Source organism: Lissotriton helveticus, chromosome 2_1 (genome assembly GCF_964261635.1).
Source record: "Lissotriton helveticus chromosome 2_1, aLisHel1.1, whole genome shotgun sequence".
Taxonomy (NCBI): Eukaryota; Metazoa; Chordata; class Amphibia; order Caudata; family Salamandridae; genus Lissotriton; species Lissotriton helveticus.
In genome coordinates, this window is record NC_136059.1 from 1,386,679,504 (window position 1) to 1,386,704,575 (window position 25,072).

Consider the following 25,072-nt stretch of genomic DNA (forward strand, 5'->3'; position numbering starts at 1 on the left):
TAATGAAAAGCGTAATTTTTAGGTCATATGATCAAGCCTTTCATCATTACAATAAGAAAAGTAAAATGAACCAATGAAAAGTTTTATTAACAAGTCACATGACTTGTTATGCTTACGTTACGCGCTGCGCGCCCCGGATGACTTCCGGATGCGCTAACGCGGCGCGTCATATGACGCATTACGCGACAACGCAGGTACAGAATATAGTCAAAATGTCTCCACCAACCAGCGGTCGGAACACAACCCCTTTCAGCAGGCTAAATAGTTCTGTTAAATGACAACAGAAGGGACAGGCAACAAGAACCATCAGTCAAAGAGGGGAGGGCTAGTTCTTCTCTACCGGGTTACATTGGGGCGCTACCGGAACTGATCGAATTGGTAGTCTACAGTGTTTCTGGATGTTTCAGACTGAAGCTGGGGTTAGCATGAGAGCAGCACCATTTCGTAGCTCCGTCGTGGTCATTCCGCAACCAATCATGGCAGCCGTTCTTTATCGTTATTTTGGGCGGGGTGGGTGGCGGAGCAGAGCTGTTTTGCAGCCATCATTGTGTGGAGTTCAGTTCATCTCAGTAGTTTTGTATTTGTCATGAGGGGTTGTTCCTAATGTTTCTATTTTAGCGAGGTCAAAAAGAGATCCCATTAGTGGCCTACTGATTTTGCTCGATTCCTTTTCTTTTTTTTTTACACGATTTTTCGTTATCTGCAAAGACTAAACAGAGTATTGCGACTCTGTGTTTGTTTGTAAATAGAGAATGAACCAAAGAGAACTAATTCTAAAACAGTAAATACTTGGATAACAATGAATCAAATGGAGAGAGAAGCAGGCACGACGGATTACAATGGGGGCAAAGACCTGCGTTAACTACCTTTCACTATCTGCAAAGAGAGAGTACTCCTAATAGAAATGAGGGGGGGGGGGCACCATTCAAAGCAGATCAGTGTGCATAAACACGAAAATGTTTTCACTTACCACGTACTTGACATTCGACAGCTTATGATATTTGCTATTAAAAAACCATTGAAATTCACTGAAAAAACCATAGGTTATAGACCATATATAGTTAGGAATTAGCATTTACAAAACCTTGAAAATTCACTGAAAAAACCATAGGTTATAGACCATATATAGTTAGGAATTAGCATTTAAAAAACCTTATTTTACTCACACAAAACCATTGAAATTCCATATATAGTTAGTTGCACTAACTATATATCGCGCACCTGCAATCCACTGCTGATGATGTCACATATTACATCATTCATGACATGGTCAGTGACATCACTGATGACATCACTGATGACATCTCAAATGACATCACTGATGACATCACTGATGACAACATCCAGTGACTGTATGTTTCTGTAAAGTTAAAATGTGTCTTACATATTGAAGAATGAGTGGAAGTATAAGTGTCTGGACAAAGGATTTAGTAGGTGCATGACTGAATGCATGAGTGAGTGATTAAATGTGTCTCACTGAGTGCATGGGTTAGTGACTAAAGTGTCTTAATTTGTGCATCATTATGTCTGTTGTTCTGTAAACTGCTGCATGTTTTGATCAGTAGCTATATGATTAACTATATGGGTTACTGATTGATTGTCCAAGTATTTGTATGGGAGACTGAGTGTGTGTGTGGCTGGCTGGGAGGTGTGTGACTCTGTGCAGATCAATGTGTACTTGTATCAATGATTGTATAACAAGGTAAGTATGTGTTAGTATATGTTTGAAAATGTAAGGTGCTCTATGTTTAACTGTATAGACAAGAAAATGGAAGTGTCATTGATTCTTTACAGGACTGACTAGGTGTGTGAGTAACTCCATGGATGAGTGGCAGACTGTGAGTGTCTGTATAGGTGTATGAGTGCATATGATAGTGTTGTAAAGATGAGTGATTGTATGTATGAATGATAGTATGGGTGAATGAGTGAAGGTGTGTGTAGACGTAGGAATCAGTGAGTGCGTATGTAGTAACTAGTATTGGTGTGTCAATGGTTTCAAAAATTATATTCTGTATTTAACACTGGGTGAAACAGAGGTTATATTAAAATGTGAGGAGATGCATTGTATTGTCACATGAATGATATCATCAGTGATGTGGTCATTGATGTCAAATGAGATGTCATCAGTGATGTCATCAGTGATGTCATTTGAGATGTCATCAGTGATGTCATCAGTGATGTCACTGACCATGTCATGAATGATGTAATATGTGACATCATCAGCAGTGGATTGCAGGTGCGCGATATATAGTTAGTGCAACTAACTATATATGGAATTTCAATGGTTTTGTGTGAGTAAAATAAGGTTTTTTAAATGCTAATTCCTAACTATATATGGTCTATAACCTATGGTTTTTTCAGTGAATATATATATATATATAATACATAGGTATATACATACATATGTATGCACCCTTTGAAAAGAAAAACCTTGTCAAGCAAATAGCTAACAGATGTGACCCCCCCCCCCACAATAGCATTACTCATTTAAACATGTTAAAACCTTTGTTTTTACTTCACAGCGCTTCATTATGATTCTGACCGAGCATTTGGTGAGATGTGAAACTGGAGGCATTGACGTGATAACACCCTGGTATAAAAACTGTATAGAAAGGCTGCAGCAGATCTTCTTGCAGGTAAACGGGCAGAGGGCATTGGAGGTGTGTGTGTGTGTGTGTGTGTGTGTGTGTGTGTGTGTGTGTGTGTGTGTGTGTGTGTGTGTGTGTGTGTGTGTGTGTGTGTGTGTGTGTGTGTGTGTGTGTGTGTGTGTGTGTGTGTGTGTGTGTGTGTGTGTGTGTGTGTGTGTGTGTGTGTGTGTGTGTGTGTGTGTGTGTGTGTGTGTGTGTGTGTGTGTGTGTGTGTGTGTGTGTGTGTGTGTGTGTAAAGGAAAACAATTGCTACATACTCAGTATCACAGCATTTAATTGTGAAAAATCAATACTTTGGCACAACCGGTCAGAATGTTTCAAGATTGTAGAGCTCAACACCACTTCCTGTAATGTTTTAGTTCTTCATCCTTAAATGTTGGTGATCATCAGGATAGGCTAAGGATCTTGAACACATTTTAGTAGAGGGAACATAAATTAGCCTTTTCAGTTTCTTATTAATACTCTCGACATTACATCTCTACACATTAAGACAATACGTGCACAGCCCAAGCATGCAATCAACTTGCTCTTAAGGGATGTCTGAAGCTTACCACACATACCTTGGCCGGGCAATGGGGATTCTTACCAATAGAGGAAATATGTAAGCAATTTAATACAGACTTCCTGTTTCTGTTGTCAAATACGAACAATTCATTTAAACTGGCATGTTTACCCTTCTCAGCACTTACCTCCACAAAAGCAAATAAGGTCATTTTGCACTGGTTAACATTTGGAAAGTCATGCCCTGGACTACTAATAGGTACTGCAGAGCGATTCCAAATCGCAGTATGCTAAGCAAATTGTATTTGTAATGTTATGTTATTTAAAGTTTAGCACGCGAATACCCTGGGGTGTCTTGGTGCTGAAGCTCAAAACACAACTGAAACAAGTGCAGGTCTGAAAGAGCCAGGTTTTAAGGTTCTTCCTAAGAGACGACAAACAGTGCGAGGATCTAATGTGCAACTGGAAAGTATTCCATAGTTTTACAGTTCCGTAACTCAGACTTCGACCAATCCAGTAAGATGTACATAATCTGGGAACAGTCATGTACTTCGCCTCGGTGGACCGAAGCAGTCTACTAGGATGATACCACATGAAGATGTATTTTAGAAAAATGGGTCCTGTATCATTAAGGGCTTTGTAAGCCAAGCACAAGGCCTTAAACTTGATACAATTTGATTTAAAAATCTCAATAGTCAGTTGCAATATGCTAAATATTTAAAGGCACCAATGTTTAGTTTTCTTCACTTTCTCAGTTACTGAGTGAAAAGTAACAATAGTCCACTAGCACCAAGCCCAAAAAAGTTAACTGACACTCAGTTGCTGTGGAAGCACCATGATCCCACAAAACACTACAACCCTTCATGCAGTGTATTAGCATGTAACAATTCTGTCAGCTTTTCAGTTCTAGAAGAAGGATCTCTGAATACTACACTTTACCTCCAATATTTGTTTCTGTTCTAAAATGTAATTCTGATGGGTACTTCTAACCGCAGATTCCTCACCATGTGAATATCCCCAAGTGCCAGGTTGGATCTGGAAAATCTTCTTAGCATTTCCCTCGTGTGACAGTATGTGCCATTGTAAAAGCTCTGTCATGTCTGTCCCGCCCCTGATGTGATGTCTGTGCTGTTACAAAACCGCCTCCTCCGCACGCTGGCGGTTTGTTTCTTTCCATGCACTCTGACGTGATTTCGGAGCTTGCTCCTTCGATTTTGGCAGTCTGACGTTTTTGTCAATATTTTCCAGTGTCCAAAGGACATGTCCCCACCAAATGCTACCGGTTTCAAACTGTGCAAGGGCTACCACAAACATCTGTGATGGACCCCGACAAGGTCGGTCTTTGGTGTCTGGGCTCAAAGTACTATTCAGCATCGTGCGACCAGTGTGCAGAGCTGTACTCTAGGGTCTTCAGAGACTGCAAAGCCAAGTTTTACGTGTTGGAACACGGACTGAAATCAAAGAAGTCTTGGTCACTGTCGAGGGCATGGATATGCACTCTTGCTCCCGATACAAATCTTGTGATTGAAAAACTTTAAGCTCAAATCTTCTGGTAAGTCCAAGAAGAAACACCATAAACTGGAGTTCGGCTCCCTTTCATCCAGCCTCTCCCTCCACGAGGAGTCGTGCAATGGCCAGGGTATCTCTAGGCTGTGACCTAGGTCTCTATCTTTGGACATCGCGCCTGCTGTTCTGTTGCAGCCCATTTATCCAGGTTTGTTGGCGACGCCGCAGCAATTCAGTTCAAAGAGGCCATGGATAGGATCTTTGGTGCTCAACTGGATCCCTTTGGAGCTCCTATAACAATCACTTTGAGCTCGAATGGGCCTAATAGATCCAAGGTGGCAATCAGTCGATTTACTGCAGGCAAATTTATCCCAACTTAGAATGTGCCACTCGATCCCACCTGCGGCTGACACTGGGCTCTGTGCCAAGCTTGATGCCCAGTACTGCGCCACGACTTATGCTGCAACCCTACATGTCAACATAGATGCCAAGGTGGGAACAAATTGTCCTTTCAGATTATAGGATTAAACAACTGTAAATCCCAACGATGTTGCACCCACCTTGACAGTTTGCTCTCTCTGACTCTGAGACTGTTCCACAGCAGTACGACATCCCTGACACAATAATGGGTACTGTTAAGTTACCTTTTGACTCTTTGAGACTTTTTTGTAGTGGCCAGATCAGCCCTCATTAGTTAAATCACCAGTTGATACATGTGTTGAAAAATTCAGAGGGGAAGCAGCACTTTCAGTTCTTTCCTGCTGAATTTCCTCCTGGTTTGAGAGGTTGCACAACCCCACTGCTTTGGTATCTATTCAAAAGGTGAGTCGTCTATGGTTAGCAGTATCCATCAGAAGAACAGATTCCACACCAACCCTTCCACCTCCCTGTTTGTGAACTGAACTCTTCCAGTTAAAAAGATCCCAAGTCTATAGGTTCGAGGCATGTGGGCTGCTGAATTCATATCTAGTGCATAGATCGCCGCCTAGTGTTGGGTCCGGATGATTGCACATTGTTGTCCTGGAAGAGTCTTCGAAGTATCACAAGATAGGTGGCTCCTCCCCTGGACTACAGTGCGCATGGGCATCTCCTCCATCCTCAGATTGTTTTTTTCCGCCATTGGGTTCGGATGTATATTTGTTAACTCAAGTACGGAATCGATAGAAAACTTTATATTTGGCCAAAAGGCCTATAGGTTTCGTCGGTATTGTCTGTGCGATCGGTGCCGAGTACTCGTTCCAGCTCGATTTCCAGCTGGACGTCGTGAACAAGCCGCGTGGCTATTCAACTCCAAAGGCCCGGTTGACGCCAAAGGCCTTATCGACGAACGAAAATGGAACGGAGCCCATTCAAGAGATGTCCCGTTTGTAACTCCAAGTATCCTCACATCGACGTCCACCCGGTGTGCAACAAGTGCCTGTCTCCGAATTACGATGAAGCCAGCTGTATGGCTTGTTCTCGGTTCCGGTCCAAGAAAACACTTCACCTTCGACGTGCGGAAGGAAGCCCAGCACACAGCGCCTGACCCGGTGGACATCTTCGATGCTGAGGACGATGAAGGGGTCGAGCAGGAAACTCATGAGATCCAGTCGGATCCTGCGTCGGAAGTTGACTCCAGTTATGACGCAGCAAATGAGGAGATGGTTGAAAATGACGACGTCGTTGACGAGGTAGGAGACGACTATGAGGCCTTCGGGGCCGGAGAAGATAGCTCCAGCGAGGAGCAAGGCCCGCCCGCTGGTATGGGGGCCGACACTAACACACTCAATAAGGCTCAGGTCGAGGGATCGCCACAAGGCCTTACCCAAGATCAAACGCATAGTTCTACAGCCTCGCTTCAAGGCCCGGCTACAGACATTACCAAGGAGCCATCGGTTGACCGATTAAAATCGAAACCGAAAACATCGGTGGCCACAAAACCGAAAGCACCAGATACTAAACCGAAAGTAAAAGTTACTTTGGTCGGATCGACGGCTTCCGGACCGTCGGCTCAGACGAAACAAAAAGGTGCTATCGACCCAGAGAGGTAGCTAAAGGGTGTCGAGCGGAAATCTGGGGCACCGAAGAAACAGGTCAAGGACATCGACCCAAAGAAGTTGGCGCCAAAGACCGTAAACACAAATAAAGGACTCGAAGCGCAGGACGCTGCCGATCCTAAGCGTCGACTCGACAAAGCAAAAGTCAGCAAAGACCTTGAGCATAAAACACACAGTGGCTCTAAAGCTCCCGTCGAGTCGACACAACCATCCGCCTCTTTCTCCAAGCAAGTGTTGGACTCGCTGCAGCGCATTAAAGAAAAGGCTATAGCTGTCGGACCGAAGCCCGCTCCGCCCCCGAAGACAGTCGGTAAAACTCCGAAAGCGTCGGCACCGATAAAGTTTATACTGCCGCCGCCAGTGACACCTAAGTCGTTCGGCCCTCACACGGCCATTGAAGCGGCCAAGAAGGTGTCCATGGGGCAGAAGCCTACAACTACTGAAGAGGCTACGAAGCATCGACAGCCTCTCCAGGAAGACCAACTGAGGCAATTCATCGACGCCGAAACTGGGAGACTTTCCATTCACAAGCGAAAGATCGTCCCAGAACAGCCAATGGAGTCATATAAAATTCCATTAAAGAAAAAAAGAGATTCAGCAACGTCACCTCTTTCTGAACCTCTGCAAACATATGGACATGACTTTGCTCCTTCTTCACCCACACATTCAGATGTGGATGTAGGGGATGCTTACGATGAGGAATACAGTTATCCTGTCGACACTGATCCAGAAGACAACACTGGCCAGTGGACAGACGCTGTTGACCCAGGGGAACCACAAGGTGCCCCTGACAGCAATGTCTATGCTGTTAAACCATCACCTACAGAAGACACGGCTGCGTTCAACGCACTTATTGAGAGGGCAGCGAAAAATCATGATGTCCAACTCCATGCTGACCCTATTGAAGTGGACTTTTTATTTGACACCTTCTCAGCCTCAGAAAAAAAATTCAAAACGCTACCCATGCTAAAAGGTGTCCTGAAACACGCTGGGGGCATCTTTAAGGAGACCACAAGGGCCAGAGTGGTAAACCCCAGGATTGAAAAAAAATACAAACCAGCACCTGGGGACCCTACCTATATCAAGGGACAGTTGCCATTGGACTCGCTAGTTGTTTCCAATGCTCGTAAAAGAGCGAACTCGCAAACCACGGGTGATTCTCCTCCCCCTGACAAGGAATCAAAAGTGCTAGAAGCCTCAGGGAAAAGGGTGGCAGCTCAAGCGGCCAATATCTGGCGAATCTCCAACACACAGGCACTCTTAGCCAGATACAACAGGGCTCATTATGATACGCTTGAAACCCTGTTACAACACTTGCCAGATGAGTACAAGGAGGCAGCAGAAATGCTAGTTCAGGAAGGAAAACTTATTTCAAACGCATCTATTAAGTGTGCACTCTACGCAGCAGACACTGCAGCCAGGGCGATTAATACAAGCGTTATGTTACGTAGACACACCTGGCTTAGAATATCCGCCTTCAAGCCTGAGATACAAACCACCATACTCAACCAGCCAGTTAACCCTGATTACTTATTTGGCCCAGAAGTGGACACCACCTTGGAAAAAATAAAAAAGGACACCGAGACTGCGAAGTCTATGGGGGCTCTGCAGTTCAGGGCTGGTTCTTTTCGTTGCTCCAGCCATAGAGGAGCTTCCAGAGGCCAGGTGTCCCAGCAGACACAATATAGTAAAAGAGGCACGCAAACCACCTACACCAAGAACAATAGGGGTGGCTATCGTGGGAACAGCACCAAGGGCAGGGGTCGTGGAAACAACAACTCCCGATCCTCCGCCACCAACAAACAGTGACGTCTTGTCACTGCCCCCCGACCATATAACACCGGTCGGGGGGAGACTACAACAGTTCCTGCCAGTCTGGAAAACCATCACCACAGACAGGTGGGTGAGGCAGCTTATCCAGTACGGTTATTGTCTGGAGTTAACATCCACTCCACCCAACATACCCCCAAGACACCGTCCTATGTCCGCAGAGCATATACAGTTATTATAGCAAGAGGTAGTAAGCATGCTGCAAAAAGGAGCCATAGAGCTTGTGCCTGTGGAACAAAAAGGTACAGGGTTGTACTCGCTGTATTTCTAAATCCCAAAAAAGGACGGCTCCCTCAGACCCATACTGGACCCCAGGCCCCTAAACCAGTATATCCTGTCAGAACATTTTCACATGCTCACGTTACAGCAGGTTCTACCGTTACTCAGTCAGGGAGATTTCCTCGCAACACTAGATCTAAAGGATGTATATTTCCATATACCAGTACACCCGTCACACAGAAAATATCTCAGATTTACCATTCAGGATCAACATTATCAGTTCAAAGTACTCCCTTTCGGAGTAACAGCACCCAGGGTGTTTACCAAGTGCCTGGCGACAGTGGCTGCACACCTACGGAGACAAAATATCCACGTCTACCCTTATCTGGACGACTGGCTTATCCAAGCAAAGTCGGCCCAGCAATGTGCCCTCCACATGTCCCACACCATTCACCTACTTCACAATCTGGGTTTTTCACAAAATTATCCAAAGTCACACCTTCAGCCCGCCCATGTACGGCAGTACTTGGGCGCAACAATAGACACTCTGGCACCCTAAGCACAGCCAAATTCAGTGAGGATCAACAGCATTCAATTGCTGATACAGAAATTCAGACCACAACACTCGCTTCCAGCACGAGTGTTCATGCAGTTGATAGGCATGATGGCCTCCTGCATCTTCATAGTCCCGCACGCGAGACTACACATGCGTCCGCTTCAGGAGTGCTTAGCACGGCAGTGGAACCAGGCTCACGGACAATTGAAAGACCTAGTGTTGGTGACCGGTCGTGCATACAGCTCTCTGCATTGGTGGAACCCACAAAACCTTTGCAAGGGCAGACCGTTCCAAGAGCCTGTACCACAGATAATACTGACAACGGACGCATCTCTCCTGGGATGGGGAGCTCACGTACTCCACTACACAGTGCAGGGACTATGGACAATACAGCAGAAAAATGCACATCAACCTTCTAGAACTGATGGCAATCTTCATGGCAATGAAAGCATTCAAAGTTCATTTGTGCAACAAAGTAGTGTTGATCCGGACGGACAACATGACTGCCATGTACTACATACAGAAGCAAGGAGGTACACACTCCCCACAGTTGTCTCATCTAGCTCAGAGCATGTGAAAGTGGGCCATTCGGAGAAACACCTTCCTCATGGCAGAACACCTCCCAGGCAAGGACAATCAGATGGCGGACCTGCTCAGCAGGCACAGCCACCAAATACACGAGTGGGAGATACATCCATCCGTACTCCACCCGTACTTCCAGCAGTGGGGTCATCCAGAGATAGACCTATTCGCCACAAGGGAAAACGCCAAATGCCAAAGCTTTGCCGCCTGGTTCCCACACCCACAGTCGCAGGGAAATGCAATATGGATGAACTGGTCAGGCATATTTGCGTACGCTTTTCCCCCAGCACCGCTAATACCGCTAGTGGCACGCAAACTAAGGCAACACTCGATGACTCTCATCCTGGTTGCTCCAACGTGGGCACGCCAACCATGGTACACCACGTTTCTAGAACTCTCTGTGGTACCGCATCAGAGGCTGCGACTCACACCCAGACTCTTGACGCAGAACCATGGCGACATTCAGCATCCAGATCCGCAACAGCTCAACCTGGCGATCTGGCTCCTGAGGTCTTCAAATTTGGCTACCTCAACCTGCCTCCCGACTGTATGGATATCATAAAGGAGGCCCACAACTAGAGCATGTTATGCGGCCAAATGGAAGCTTTTCGTCATTTATTGTGCTAATAATGACATTACTCCGCTAGATGCATCTACTCACAACATCATCTGTTATCTATTACATCTATACAAATGCAATCTGGCCTACGCTTCCATACGTATACATTTATCCGCAATAGCAGCTTATCTCCAAAACAGGAGGCATCTCTCACTTTTCAGAGTGCCTGCCATCAAAGCCTTTCTGGAAGGACTCAAACAAGTTATTCCTCCCAGACACCCACCAGCCCCTGTGTGGAACCTAAATGTGGTCCTTACCAGACTGATGGGTCCCCCTTTCGAGCCTCTCCACTCATGCGAGATACAATTCTTAACGTGGAAAGTGGCTTTCCTAATAGCAATCACATCGCTACGACGAGTTAGTGAGCTTCAAGCACGAACTATCGAAGAGCCATTCCTACAAGTTCACTCCAACGAGTGGTGCTACGCACTAACCCTAAGTTTCTGCCTAAGGTGGTTTCACAGTTCCATATGAATCAAACTATAGAACTACCAGTGTTCTTCCAGAATCCAGATTCAGTGGCAGAAAGAATGCTCCACACACTAGATGTCAAAAGAGCTCTCATGTACTACATAGATAGAACAAAAGATTTCAGGAAAACAAAACAACTGTTTGTTGCCTTCTCACCACAACACAAAGGCAACCCCATTTCAAAAGCGGGTATGCACTAGATATGAATTCAGCAGCCCACATGCCTTGAACCGAATATGATTATTCCTAACAATAGTTCAGGAAGCACAAAACAATTCACAAATTTAGAAAGAGCCACTGCCCTTCTTCTAAATACTAAAGAATAAAAAAGAAAGGAAAAAGAAAAAGGGGAAACGTGAAGGGAAAAAAGGGAGAAATTGTAGAGAGGGAGTGCAAGAATTTGTTTAAAGAAATATACAGATCAAAAAGACATCATTCATCAAATTTGGAAAGATATCACAAAATTTGTTTATAAAATAGTGCACTCAATAGATATTTGCTGGTTTATAAAAATACAGACCATGTATACAAAAAAACAGACAGGTGGCAAACAAAGTTTGTGTTCTAAAAAGAAGGGATACAACATATACAGTGATTATGTGCCCTCTAAAAATCATCAGCCACAAAAGCGTCGACGGCGTTTCAACCGCTGTCAGAAGTTGCGGTCATCATCAGGACAGAGACAATTTGAATGAGCGTTAAAAAGTCTATATAGAAAATGCTGAGCCAAATATGCCCGCAGGCTCTCGATGTAATCACGAGTCAGTTCCAATAGTGAGTTAGGAGTAAAATAAACAAGAAAGTGGCGTTGATTTTTCTTGTCGAAAAAAGATCTAATTGGAAGGAGATTCAGTCGTCCATCCACATTGTACTGAAACAGTGTAATTTAATGATAAATCTGTGGGTCCGTATGTTTTCAACCCAAACGCCGCAAAGATCCGGGACAGGAAAAAAGAACCGAATATGCTACTTACCAGTATGCATCTGTTCTTGGCATGTAGGGCTGCTGACATTCATATCGCCCGCCCTCCTCCCCGGCGCCTGTAGCGGCTGCAGCACTCGGAATTACTCTTAGCATGGTCATCACTTACTGTACTACACTCCATCTCTGCCACAATGGCAAAAAACAATCTGAGGATGGAGGGGATGCCCATGCGCACTGTAGTCCAGGGTAGAAGCCACCTATCTCGTGATACTTCGAAGACTCTTCCAGGACAACAATGTGCAATCATCCGGACCCAACACTAGGCGGCGATCTATGCACTAGATATGAATGTCAGCAGCCCTACATGCCAAGAACAGATGCATACTGGTAAGTAGCATATTCGATCTGTACACTGATCTGATATTGACTACTAGCCACAGATTCCTTAACGTAGAATTATCCCCAGGCGTGAGACTGGATCCGGAAATTTTTTGCCCAACATCCCTGCGCTACGGGGGGGGGGGGGCGGCATCTCGCGACTCCATCCAGGTGTCGTCCGCGTACGTGACGGCAGGAAAGTCAAATAAGTCCCACCCCGGCGCGCCAACGCAGATCCGGTCTCTGTTCCGGACTAGTATAGGCCCCTTTTTTCTTCATTTTTGTGGTTATCTGTGTGGAACAGTGTGGCTTTAAGACTTGCAAGACGTGTGGGCGTCTCATGTCGGCGATGGACCCTCACCTCATTTGCATATGGTGTTTGGGGGAAGATCACGGCTCCACTAATTGCGAGGCGTGCCAACAGTTGAAGCCGAAATCGCGGCGGGAGCGCCGGATGAAACTGCTCTTGGCGCGTCTCATGGTCGGCTTCATCTCCTTTATCAGCTTCTGCGGAAGGTTTTCGAAGCGGCCGTCGTCCTAGTCGTCCTCCTCCCTATCCTGTGCCGTCCGACGTTCACTCCCCGGTGGGTAAGTGTCACAGCTTGTCCCCGGGGGCTGGTTTCTGGCCTGTTGGGGGGCGTGGGCTCTCTGCCGGTGATACAGTCCCGCGTTTCGTCCCCCTATCTACCGTTTCCCGGTGAGGGGGTGTCGAGAGCCCAGATGGAGTCGTATGCGGCAGCCTTGCAGGCCTCGCTGGCTTCTCCAAAACACACAATGATGGACGGAATGTTGCACAATGGCAAAACATTGACTGACTGGGGGTGAATGTTTTGCCATTGTGCAACATTCCGTCCATCATCTTGTGTTTTGCTGTTCACCCTATGTGGGAAGGGTATGCCCAGACGTGGGTCCCTTGCTCACTACGCCACTGGAGTCGAGCTATCCTGGCTGATAGCCAGAAACCGGTCCTAGGATGCTTGATTCCGGTCCAGGGAAGACATGGCTTGGCAGTTCGTCTGGACTGTTCCCATGAGGCACAGGGTCAAGACTGATTTGCATATGGCCATGTCTGAACTGGGGTGGCTTAGTGAGCAAAATAACGATGGACTAAACCCAGATCTGTGACTGGGGGTGAATGTTTTGCCATTGTGCAACATTCTGTCCATCATCTTGTGTGTTTTGCTCGCTGGCTTCTCCTCCTCCTCCCCCTCCCGGCTCCAGGCTTGGAGGATGTGGTGCCGTTGGGGTGCGGTCCTTCGGTCCACGGCACCTCTGCCTCGCCGCTAGCTCCCGTGGAAGTCCGTGTAGTGTTGCGGGATGTCGCCGGGGCTCGGGTGGCATCCCCGAGACCCTCTGGGCCCTCTGGACAAGCGGCGGCATCGTCTACGGCCGAAGTGACATCGCTACGGCGCCGGCTGCTGCTGGCCCGGGCGGTGCCACAGGGGTATGTGGACCCCCCTCGTCCCGCTATGGGTCGAGGCTGGAAGGGGACCCCTCGTCCCCCTCCGGGCCCCTCTCCCTCCACGCAGGCAGCTGCCTCGTCTGAGGTAGAGTCGGAGGTTGAATTGGCCGAGGTGGCACCGCATTGGCGGACCCCCTTCGGCCCAGTCTGGGTCGAGGTTGGTGGAGGGCTTTCTTGTCCCTCCCCCAGTCCCTCTCGTCCCTCCACGCTTGCGGCTGCCTTGTTGAAGGTCGAGTCGGTGCCGTCCCTTGGCGACTTCGGCTCCGGCGCCCGGCACTGTGACACGTAGAAGAGGCCTGTCCGGCATCTCCTTTGGCGCCGGATTGTGATGATGTCCTGCCTCAGGCGGCGGACTCTGACACCGGACAGGCGTCGAGTTGCGGACTCGTCTTCGGACGCTCCCTCTTCTCTGGAGTTTGGGTGCCTGCTGGTGTCGTCCTCACCGGAGATGGGCCGCCGCATGGTGGCTTTTTCCCGGCGTCATCAAAAGGCTCCTCCCCGCCATTCCTGCGACTGCGGATTTCACTCGAGGAGCAACAGGTCCCCCACTTCTCGGTCCCTCCTTCTACTTTTCAGGTCTGGCCTTTGCCCGCCCCGCTTGCCTTCGGGGACGGCTGCCTTAGTTTGCAGCCGTCTCCCACAGAGGAGCTGCTTTCTCCACCGTGGGGCTCTATGGAGGCAGGTGCAGCCTTCGCTCGCGCTGTATCCACGGATGTAGGTATTTTGCGCATGGGTGACCCGGTTGCTAATTTTCCTGCAGATCATCTTCTGGAGGTTCCCCACCAGGGCTCTGGTGGGAGGGAGCTGTTGCTTCCCTTTGAGGGTTCATTCCTTTATTCCCTGATGGAGACTTGGGGGTGTCCAGCCACAGGGGACCCGGTGCCCCATCACCTCCTGCACCGGCACCTTCCAGCGCTGCGTGACCCGGCGTGTCTTTCCCTCCACCCCTCTGCTTCCAGGCCCACTTTTGCAGACTGCTTTTCCCTCCCTGCCACCACTGTTGTCTCCACTGTCCCGGGAGTCCCACTGGCTGGACTTTTGGGAGCGCAACATGTTCGACTCGACCAGCGCCGCTTTGCGGGCCAGTGCCACCTCTTCTTTTTGGGACTCGGCCGAGTCCTTGGGATCCGCCGCTTCACAGGAGACTGTTCAGGTTGACATGCGGCATCATGCGTTGGATGGCCGGGAGCTGGAGGCGGTCATTCTTCGCTCCACTCTGGACATATCGGAGGTGCTGGGTCGTGCCGTGGCTTCTTCGGTTTCCCTTCGCCGCCACACTTGGCTTCGGGACTGTGTGTTCCCGGAGAATGTTGGGGAACGGCTGGTTGATCTTCCCTTCGACGGCACCCTGTTATTCCATGCCCCGACAGACTAGGCCATCTAGAGGTTCTTGACGAGGCTTCGCCCTCTTCCTTCTCCCACTCAGTGACTGGTGAGTTGATCTGGTTCTTGGACCTTTCTTTGGGCAAGTTGCCTTTGTTGTGCTGTGTGTTTTATGGCCACTCGAGTCCTCCTTACTGAGACTTTGGCTTGTTCACTGCTGGATGGCCCTTGTTGCCTGTGTGTGTTCTTTTGCTTGAGTTATCTGAGCAGATTGGCCCTGAGATTAGGCCTTCTGTTTTTCTCTTGGGCTATTTGACAAGGCTTCTGCAGGGGGTTTTTCCCCGCAGCTCTTTCGTTTTTCCTCTGCTGCTGAAGTTTCTTCCAAAGAGGGTTCCCATGTCTTGGGACTTAACGTACCCTATATGGGGTAGTGGTAGCTGTTATATAGCTTGTTATGTGCTTGGGAGCTGTAGTCTCCTTCTGGCCTATGCTCTCCATGGCATTACAGTACGTTGCAGTTGCAATTCTATTATTGTGGGCGGACTCCTATCTGAGGCGTGCCTGGGCCCTTCTTCGCCTTCCTGCTCTGTCTTCGGCTGGCGTCTGGCTTCCCCTGAGGGCATTGTCTTGTGGGTTCTCTGCCTCTAGCTATGCTGCTGGTGCCGGCGTATTGTTTTTCTGCTCCATTGTGCCTTCTGAGCACTCTGGTGGATTGGCCATTCTGCCTTGTCCACTTCTTTCTTTGCGCCCTGCACTCTGTTCTGCCTCTCCTCCCTGAGGGCTGCGATGGATTTTGTGTTCCTCCCTCTTTCTGGTGCGGTCTGCCTGGTTCTTCTGGGGTGACCCCGGGTTTCTTTTCTGCTTCCGCCTGCTTTTATTGCTGTTAGCGCCATTCTGTCTGGTCTATTGACTGGCTGTGGTAGGCTCAGCGGCCCTCTTCACGGGGTGTGTTCCCGGTGGTAGGGCTTGTCTTCATTCTACCTCGTCTCCTTGGAGTCTTGAGGTTGATCTTCTTCCTCAGTCCTTCTCTTCCTTGCCTTGGCCTTGGGTGGAGGTTCTGTTGCCTTGTATAAGCGTGGGATGCTTCGGCTCTTGTCTGGCCCTTGTTTAATCTGCGGAGTGTGAATAGGCTTCCTCTTCTTTATTCTTCCTGCGTCACCTTCGGGGTCGGTGGTTTTCTGCTTGTAGGGGTTGCCCTTGCCTGGGGGGACAGAGCTCCTCGCCCTGTCCATTGGACTCGTCCCCTGTGGGACCCTCTATTATCCAGTATTTGGGTGTCTTTCATAGATTCACATGCCTGAATCATTCCCCGTCGTCGAGACGGGAGCCTCCGGTATATAAAAAAGTAATGTCCTAGAGACATACATAGAAAAGAATAGGCCCAAATGTCTCACCTTAGTAGCCTATCCACGTCCTTTTGCAGGAAGGACCAAACGGAGCAGGCCCCAAGGGTCCCACTTTGGTGGCCTATCTGGGTCCTTTTGTAAAAAGGACCAAATAAAGTAAAACAGCCAATCCGCTACTACCTCCTTCTAGAACCTTCCTGCCAGGAGCCCAAGTCTCTCAGATTTTCTACCGCACGTTGTGCTAGGGAGTCTCCACCTGAGTTCTCCTCAGGAATTTCTCTTTTTTCTTCAAAAAACGAATTTAATTGTCTTCTACATTTATGTCTGATAGTCAGAAGAAGGGTCTTTTCAGAGCTTGTTCCTCCTGCAGCAAGAAAAGACTTCATATTGAGGATAAGCATGACAAATGTTTATATTGCCTCTACCCTCACCACCAGCAAGGGACTGCAAAATTTGTCGAACCTTCTCCAACAAGACCCTCAAGGACCGAGAAGGTCGACTTCTGCTGTGGCTCAACAGGCTCAAAACCAAGACTGATGACTTGGTGTCCGAAGGTGAGAGTGTGTCTGGCACGTCGCATTTTTCCTTGAAGAGGCCAAGGGTTTCTTCCCCTAGCCCCACAGACACCCCTCCTATGAAGACTTCTAAACAGTCCTCGGAGGGCAAGCCATCTGTGTCTGGCAAGGACCTTCCTGTCCCCAGGAAGCAGCCGCTGGTCCCGACGACAGCGTCGATGGTGCATTCAGCGCAGAAAACTGTCTTGACGGTGTCGACGACTGCATCGTCGGCTTCCTCCTCGACGACTAGGACGACGCCTTCATCATCGGCGAGTAGACCTACGCCGTCGACCATCCCGGTCACTCCATCGACGACGAAGATGTCGTCGACGACGAGACCCTCGTCGACGAAGATGTCGTCGACGACGAGACCCTTGTCGAAGACACCGACGCCGTCGAAGACACCGACGCCGTCGACCGAAAATACCTGCCATGACACCGTCGACTCCAGCGTCGACGTCTACAGGACCCTGGAAGGAGTCTGCACTCCTATCCCACGCCATGGATGCCTTTCCCCCGCAAGTGAGCCATGTCATGGTGAAAATCACTAAACGGCCTATTACGCCGTGTCAGACGTCGCCCGGTAGGATACAACAACTACCTCCGGCCTGTCTACTACAGGGTCAGGAGTCGGACGAGGACTCCTTTACGCAGGCTACTAGTCCATCAGACCTAGTACTGAAGTGCCAAACCACAGACGAGGAGCCGGAAGAGGAAGAAGACCTTCTACAAAAACAGGTCCAACCTCCATCCCAGACACAGGTTACTCCTATGGTGTGTCTCCCCGCATCCATCGTCTCGGACCTACAATTCCTCATAAAGGATTATAAGGAAAGGTTCCCGGAGAAACCCTCTGCGCCTGCACTTCCAGCTGCACAGGCGCCAGCTCCTTCATCTCGCCATAGACCAACTCCCCTGCTCATTGAAAGGACACAGGTACCCATTCTGGACGCTCCCTCATCTGACGAAGAGGAGAGGGAACAGGAGGAAGGGGAAGTCGATGACGACCAGTCGGACCCGGATGCAGACCAGGACTATGTGGCACATTCTCCAGCCTCTCCGGATCCACAGACCTCGGAGTCTCCACCCGCAGACATCGGTGGATTCCACAACATCATTGAGCGGGCAGCCAAGAGGTTCCATATGTCCATTGAAACTCAGGAAACTGAATGCTTCCTTTATGACTTAAAGGAGCCCACTAGGAAGACCACAAGGTCAATCCCGATTATTGACTATATCTGGAAGCAGGGCAAACAAATCATGCAAACTCCTGCTTCTATACAGGTGGTGGTGGTGCCCAGGCTTGATAAGAAATACAAGGCCACCTCATCGGCACCGGCATGCCTGACAGGTCACCCCAAAGCAGATTCCGTGGTGACTCAAGCGGCGCAGAAGAACTCACGAAATCCAGCCTCGCCTCTGTCGACGCCACCTGACAAGGAGGGCAGGAAACTGGATGCCGTTGGCAAACGCTTCACTACCACGTCGGCCATGACGCTAAAAGTGGCTAATTCAATTGGCCTACTGGGCCGTTACAATCGCCAACTCTGGGCGGACATTGCACCCTATCTCTCCAATCTGCCGGAGGATCTCCGAGAGGAAGCACATTCACTTCTCTTAGAAGGCCAGACCTCTGCTTCAGAACTCATCGATTGTGCCATTGATGCCGCCATGACTGGTTTCCGGCAACTGGCAGGGGCTGCAGTCCTGAGGCGACAAGGTTGGCTCAAGGCCACCACTTTCCGCCAGGAGGTGCAAACCAGGATATTAGATATGCCTTACGATGGCCAGCACCTGTTTGGTGAACAGATTGACGTAGCCCTCACCACCATTAAAAAGGACACGGACACCGCCAAGGCTCTGGGTACTCTACCATTCCGGACCCAGTCCTTTCGTGGCAACAGGGGAAGAGGCCAACCTACGTACAAAGGTTCCTATCAAAATCGGTCTTCGTACTCATTTTCACAGTCCAAGACGCAATTTCAACAGCGACAACCTCAACAGGGACGACAGTCTTCCTACGGCAAATCCAATTACCGAGGAAAGGGCCAAAAACGACCTGCTGGCAAAAGACAATGACTTGTCTCCCCGGCTAGCCCCTCCACCACTACATTCTTTAAGACTTGGAGGGAAACTGAAATACTTCCTACAAAATTGGCAAACTATAACAGATCGGTGGGTACTCCAACTCATTCGATTTGGACATTCCCTAGAATTCACCTCTATTCCCCCAACAACACCACCGTGCCAACGATCACACAGGCACCTACTATTACTTCTTCAGGAAATAGCTTCCATGCTGCAGAAGGGAGCGATAGAGAGAGTTCCACGGGTCCACAAGCGACAAGGTTTCTACTCTCACTTCTTCCTAATCCACCAAAAAGGAAAGAAGTGGCGACCAATCCTGGATCTCAGGGCTCTCAACGTCTTCCTAAAGAAACAATCGTTTCGTATGGTGACTCTGCAAGAAATCCTTGGTCTTCTGGAGAAAGGGGACTACATGACGTCCTTAGACCTTCAGGACGCCTACTATCATATACCTATTCTCAAAGCGTGGAGAAGCGTGGCTCAGTGGTTAGAGGCGGCAGACCCGGAAGCTGAGATCAGCAGTGGACCAGGGTTCGATTCCCCGCCTCGGCGGGTCTCGGGCTCCAAAATTCCACGGACTCGACAATTCTCGCTCCGGTGCCTACTCGACTCACGGGGTCACACTCTGCGACTCTGGGCAATAGCTTGCTTAATCTCCACTACGGCCCCTCGCGGCGGGATGCCTGGCTTTCACCTTGTGGATACCCTGCCGGGGTATCTCACAGGGGAATACCAGGACGGGTTCCCTAAGCAAGCGCCTTGATACCTTCGGGTGATACGTGCGCTATATAAGTCGCAATACATTTACATTTACAAAGGGCACAGGAAGTTCCTCAGGTTTGCAGTGGCAGGACAGCACTATCAATTTCGTGTCCTTCCATTTGGCCTCAAATCGGCCCCGAGGATATTTACCAAATGCCTATCACCCGTGGCAGCATTTCTTCGTCAGCAAGGCCACCAGGTGTTTCCATACCTGGACGACTGGTTGGTGAAGGCACCAACAGCGGCCCCGCAGCCTCATCCTCCAGCGCCTGTCTGGATATTTTCCACCGCCTGGGACTGACCCTCAACACAGCAAAGTCGACTCTGGAACCCACCAAGGTCATCACGTTCCTTGGAGCGACTCTGGACACGGAGCGTGTCAAGGCTTTCCCCTCTCAGGAGAGAAAAATCAAACTCATCTCTTTGGCCAAGGCAGTGGCTTCGCGGAAGACTCTTTCGGTACGCACGTTCAAGTCCCTCCTGGGCATGATGTCTTCATGCATACTGCTCATTCCCCACTGCCGCCTGAAAATGCGTCCACTCCAGGAGGCACTGACAAAGCAATGGACCCAAGCCACAGGCTCTTTCGAGGACCGCATACGAGTCACTCGACCCATTATCAACCACTTGCAATGGTGGACATCACTCTACCATCTGTCAAAAGGTCTACCGTTCCTGCTCCCAGCAGAGCCACACGTAATAACTACGGATGCGTCCCTGGAAGGTTGGGGAGCAGTCCTCCAGGAACTCCAGATCAACGGCAAATGGACGACACAGGAAACCAAGCTCCATATCAATCTGTTGGAGTTACGAGCGGTCTTCCTAGCTCTACAGGCGTTTCTCCCACGCATTCGTCACTCCCCGGTGCTCGTCAGGACGGACAACACCACGAGGATGCACTACCTGAACAAACAGGGGGGTACGCGTTCGATCTCGTTATCTCGAGAATCGCAAAAAATCTGGAACTGGCTTCTGGAACATGGAATAGCGTTGAAAGCAGAGTACGTCCCGGGCAAGGACAACGTCTTGGCGGACGCACTGAGCAGGGAGAGGTCTCCTTCCCACGAATGGGAACTGGACATGGAGGTGCTGGACCGTATCTTCGAGGAGTGGGGCACCCCGACCATAGACCTCTTTGCCACCAGAGAGAACGCCAAATGCCCAAGCTTCGCAAGCAGGCATCACCACTCAGGAACCCTCGGGAATGCATTTTCCATCGCATTGCGCAACGTCTTTGCGTACGCCTTTCCGCCATTCCCACTGATACCCAGGGTTTCTCAGGAAGATGAAAGCGGAACCCTGCACTCTGATCCTCATTGCTCCGTCCTGGCCGAGGCAGCACTGGTTCACGGAGCTTCATCGCCTCTCTGCCCGGCCCCCTCTTCGCCTGCAGCAGTTTCCGGCCTTGATCTCGATGTCCCAAGGGCAGGTTCTACACCGAACCTGAGCTCTCTGAAGTTGTCAGCCTGGCTCCTGAATACCGCGAATTCAGCCACCTGAACATCCCGCAGGATTGCAGAGATGTCCTTGCGAAAGCTAGAGCTGTCAGCACTAACAAAACCTACTCACTAAAATGGAAGCGTTTCTGTTCCTGGTGTGTGGATCATGGCTTGCACCCCTTCCATGCCACTCCACAGCAGCTGCTGCCATACTTGTTGCATCTTGCGCAATCAGGCCTTGCACATGCATCCTTCAAAGTGCATCTAGCGGCGATTTCAAGGTTAACAAGGACGGCTACTGGCCCATCTTTGTGGGCGGACAGGCTCATCAAACAATTCCTAAAAGGCCTATTCAGGTCCTGACCACGACCAATTCCTCCATCGTGGCACCTCAATGTGGTTCTTCATCAACTAATGAAGCATCCCTTCGCACCCATCCATAAGGCAGAGATCAAGTTCCTCTCTTGGAAAACGGCCCTCCTCCTGGCGCTAACCTCTGCCAGAAGGGTCAGTGAATTGCAGGCCCTATCCATCCAGGATCCTTTTCTTCAATTCAGGGAGGACAGAGTCATTCTGCGGACTAACCCTCGCTTCATTCCAAAAGTCCCCTCGGACTTTCATCTTAACGAACCAGTGGTGCTTCGATCGTTCTTTCCGAATCCTACCACGGCAGCCGAAAGAACTCTACATTCTCTAGATCTAAAGAGATGTCTCAAATTCTACATCGATAAGACACAACACTTTCGAAAGTCATCCCAGCTCTTTATTGCCTTTAGTAGACCACGGCTGGGTATGCCCCTGACGAAGCAGAGTATCTCAAGATGGATCTCTTCTGCGATCACCTTTTGTCACGACAAGGCCGGACGGCCTTTAGACTCACGAGTCAAAGCTCATTCGACTAAGCCATGTCCACGTCTGCGGCGCTATTCGCTGGAGTGCCGATATTGGACATCTGCAGAGCGGCGACATGGAAGTCCCCGCACACCTTCACCAGGCACTACTGCCTGGATACTGAGCTGATGAAGGATGCAGCAGTGGGCCGAGCAGTGCTTCGCCATCTATTCCAGTGAGGTGAGCCATACTACATCCCTCCATCCTTTACTGGTATGCACATTCTCTTACTGTATTTATGTCATTGTATTTGTGCTTTATAGTCATGTGATATGTATTATCTACATAATCATACCTGATATTCATACAGAATGTGCATAATGTATTGCTCGCTACTCTGATTCAGGCATGTGAATCTATGAAAGACACCCAAATACTGGATAAGAAATGCGTTACTTACCTGTAACTGCAGTTATCCAGTATTAGTGTCTTTCATAGATTCACATGCACCCTCCCGCCTCCCCTGGCAGGGCTCACCTTTCTCTCTAATGAGTTTACGCCTAACTAGCTTGGTGCGTACAAAAATCTGAGAGACTTGGGCTCCTGGCAGGAAGGTTCTAGAAGGAGGTAGTAGCTGATTGGCTGTTTTACTTTATTTGGTCCTTTTTACAAAAGGACCCAGATAGGCCACCAAAGTGGGACCCTTGGGGCCTGCTCTGTTTGGTCCTTCCTGCAAAAGGACGTGGATAGGCTACTAAGGTGAGACCTTTGGGCCTATTCTTTTCTATGTATGTCTCTAGGACATTACTTTTTTATATACCGGAGGCTCCCGTCTCGACGACGGGGAATGATTCAGGCATGTTAATCTATGAAAGACACTAATATTGGATAACTGCAGTTACAGGTAAGTAACGCATTTCTTATGTCCAGGCAGTGGGATCCTCTCGCAGACCCTCCTTCCTCGTGGGTATGGCTAGGGTATTTATTCTACGTTAAGGAATCTGCGGCTAGTAGTCTCTATCAGATGTACGAGTTACTTACCTTCAGTAACAATGTATCTGATAGAGACGATTCTAGCTGCAGATTCCCTCAAGGCCCACCCTTCCTCCCCATTCTGCGAGGACCCTTGGTTGGTCTTCTGCACTTGCCTCCGGTGGGTGGCTGTGTCTTTTGTGAGTGTTTTCTTTTGCTCTTTCTGACAGGATGATTCGTCCTGTTTCTTTTTGGTCCCTTCCTCCTCCTTGGCACTTTGGAGGATGGGTTTATAGGTACTCCTGTGCCCCTCTGCTCTGGTTGCTCCAGGATTGGGGCTTGCCTTCACTCTCTTTCCTCCCCTCGGTTGCGAAGGGTTCTGGCCCCCTCTGCTATCCTCTGGGTTGGGGTCATCTGGCCATGCCTTTGCCCTTTGTTGTTTTGGGGGTTTGTCGCACTCTGTCCTGGGGTTTCCTTGGAAGTTTGTCGTTCCTGCTTGTCTTGTAACTGGTTCCCCTTCGTTGTTCTTGGTGGGGGTTGTAGTCCTGCTACATGTTGTCTTGACATTTTACATATGTTCCTTGTCTCTGGGGGGGGGTGCTCTGTCTATATATGGCAGGGTGGCTGCTCAGGGCTGTGCTCTTTATTCTTTTCCCTGCCTTTGGGTACTGCAGTGCCTGGCACTGCTCTTTATGGTGTTGTTTGTTATCATTTCTTTTTTCTGCTCTTTCGCACACTGTTCCCATACTCCCACAGTTTTGTCTGATGGCTCCGCGTTGTGGCGCAGAAAAGTTCTCTGAAGAAAACTGACGTAGGCACGCCAGGGTGTGACTCATGTGACCTCGCTGACGTCACGTACGCGGACGTAGCCTGGGCGGAGTCGCGTAATGCCATCCCCCCGGCGCTTAGGGATGCTGGGCAAAAAATTTCCGGTTCCAGTCTCACGCCTGGGGATAATTCTACGTTAAGGAATCTGCGGCTATCTACCAGATACATCGTTACCGAAGGTAAGTAACTCGTACATCAGTACCAATCCATTGGGCTCTGTGTCTTGAGGCACAAGCAGCCTTGAAAGCAACTAACACCAGTGTGCATTGTGGCACCTATATGCAACTCCAAATGTCACTTTTAGAGTGGAACTACATTGGCTCCAAGACTCATGGCGCTACTTATTGCTGTACCACTGAAGAATTTCCAGATCCTATCTGATGCCAGGGGAACATTCAGAAGGTGGGGAATCTGTGGTTAGACAGTATCCATGAGAAAGAGTGTTAGCAAAGGTAAGAAACTTGTACATTGAAAGATTACTTTTGGAGATGTACTTGCATCCATGGCAGCCGGCTTCAAACAGAATTCTTAAAAATAAAATATATTTTCAAAGTTGGCCCCCATGGATGTGTGTGCTTTAGCGATGGCTATCCACCATATACTGCAAAACAAAAAGCATCGGCTATGCTAGTAGTTTTCGTGGTTGAGACCAGTTGGCTTTGCCAATGCTTGTATTCTAGTTTTTTTTCTCATTTGGGGACAAAGGTATATCCTTTGGTGGAACATTGCCCAGTGATGTTGCTGTCTGGCAGTCACCATATAGTAGTCTTCTCTAATAGGAAAAATGTTAGACGACAGAGGCATAGTTTAACTATAGCCAAACTATGCACTCCTGTTGCACCTTCCGAAGTCCTCTACACTTTCAGCTCCCAGCCTGGTAAAAGGCCAAGTTGACTGCCTTCCATCGGAATGGGCTGGAGCTCTCTCCATTTGATATTGAGAGGTTCCTCATCTTATTGTTAAATGTCCATTATTTTGTGGCTACGGAAGGGACGCCCAACCATGTCCGGCCCATTCTTGCCACGGGCTCATGCAAGCTACCCAGCCTCTGCGTGGCCGTGGAAGTGGGACCCGGCGACCTCGCGGGTCTGGGAGCCAGCATCCCCCAACCCCCCCCCCCCCCCCACCCCCACCTTTGCTGCAGCCTCCAAGACTTCCTAGTTCGACGTTTCAGGCCCATCAACAGCCAGTGG

At 49.2% G+C, this 25,072-nt stretch overlaps 1 protein-coding gene across 1 annotated transcript in view; it reads left to right on the forward strand.

Moving 5' to 3' along the window:
* NCBP1 (nuclear cap binding protein subunit 1) overlaps nucleotides 1-25,072 on the forward strand; it is an 832,716-nt gene that overhangs the window by 769,446 nt on the left and 38,198 nt on the right. Inside the window, exon 22 of the mRNA XM_078676323.1 lies at nucleotides 2,523-2,636. Within this exon, the coding sequence (XP_078532449.1) occupies nucleotides 2,523-2,636 (114 nt within the window). The remainder of the gene's footprint in view (nucleotides 1-2,522; nucleotides 2,637-25,072) is intronic.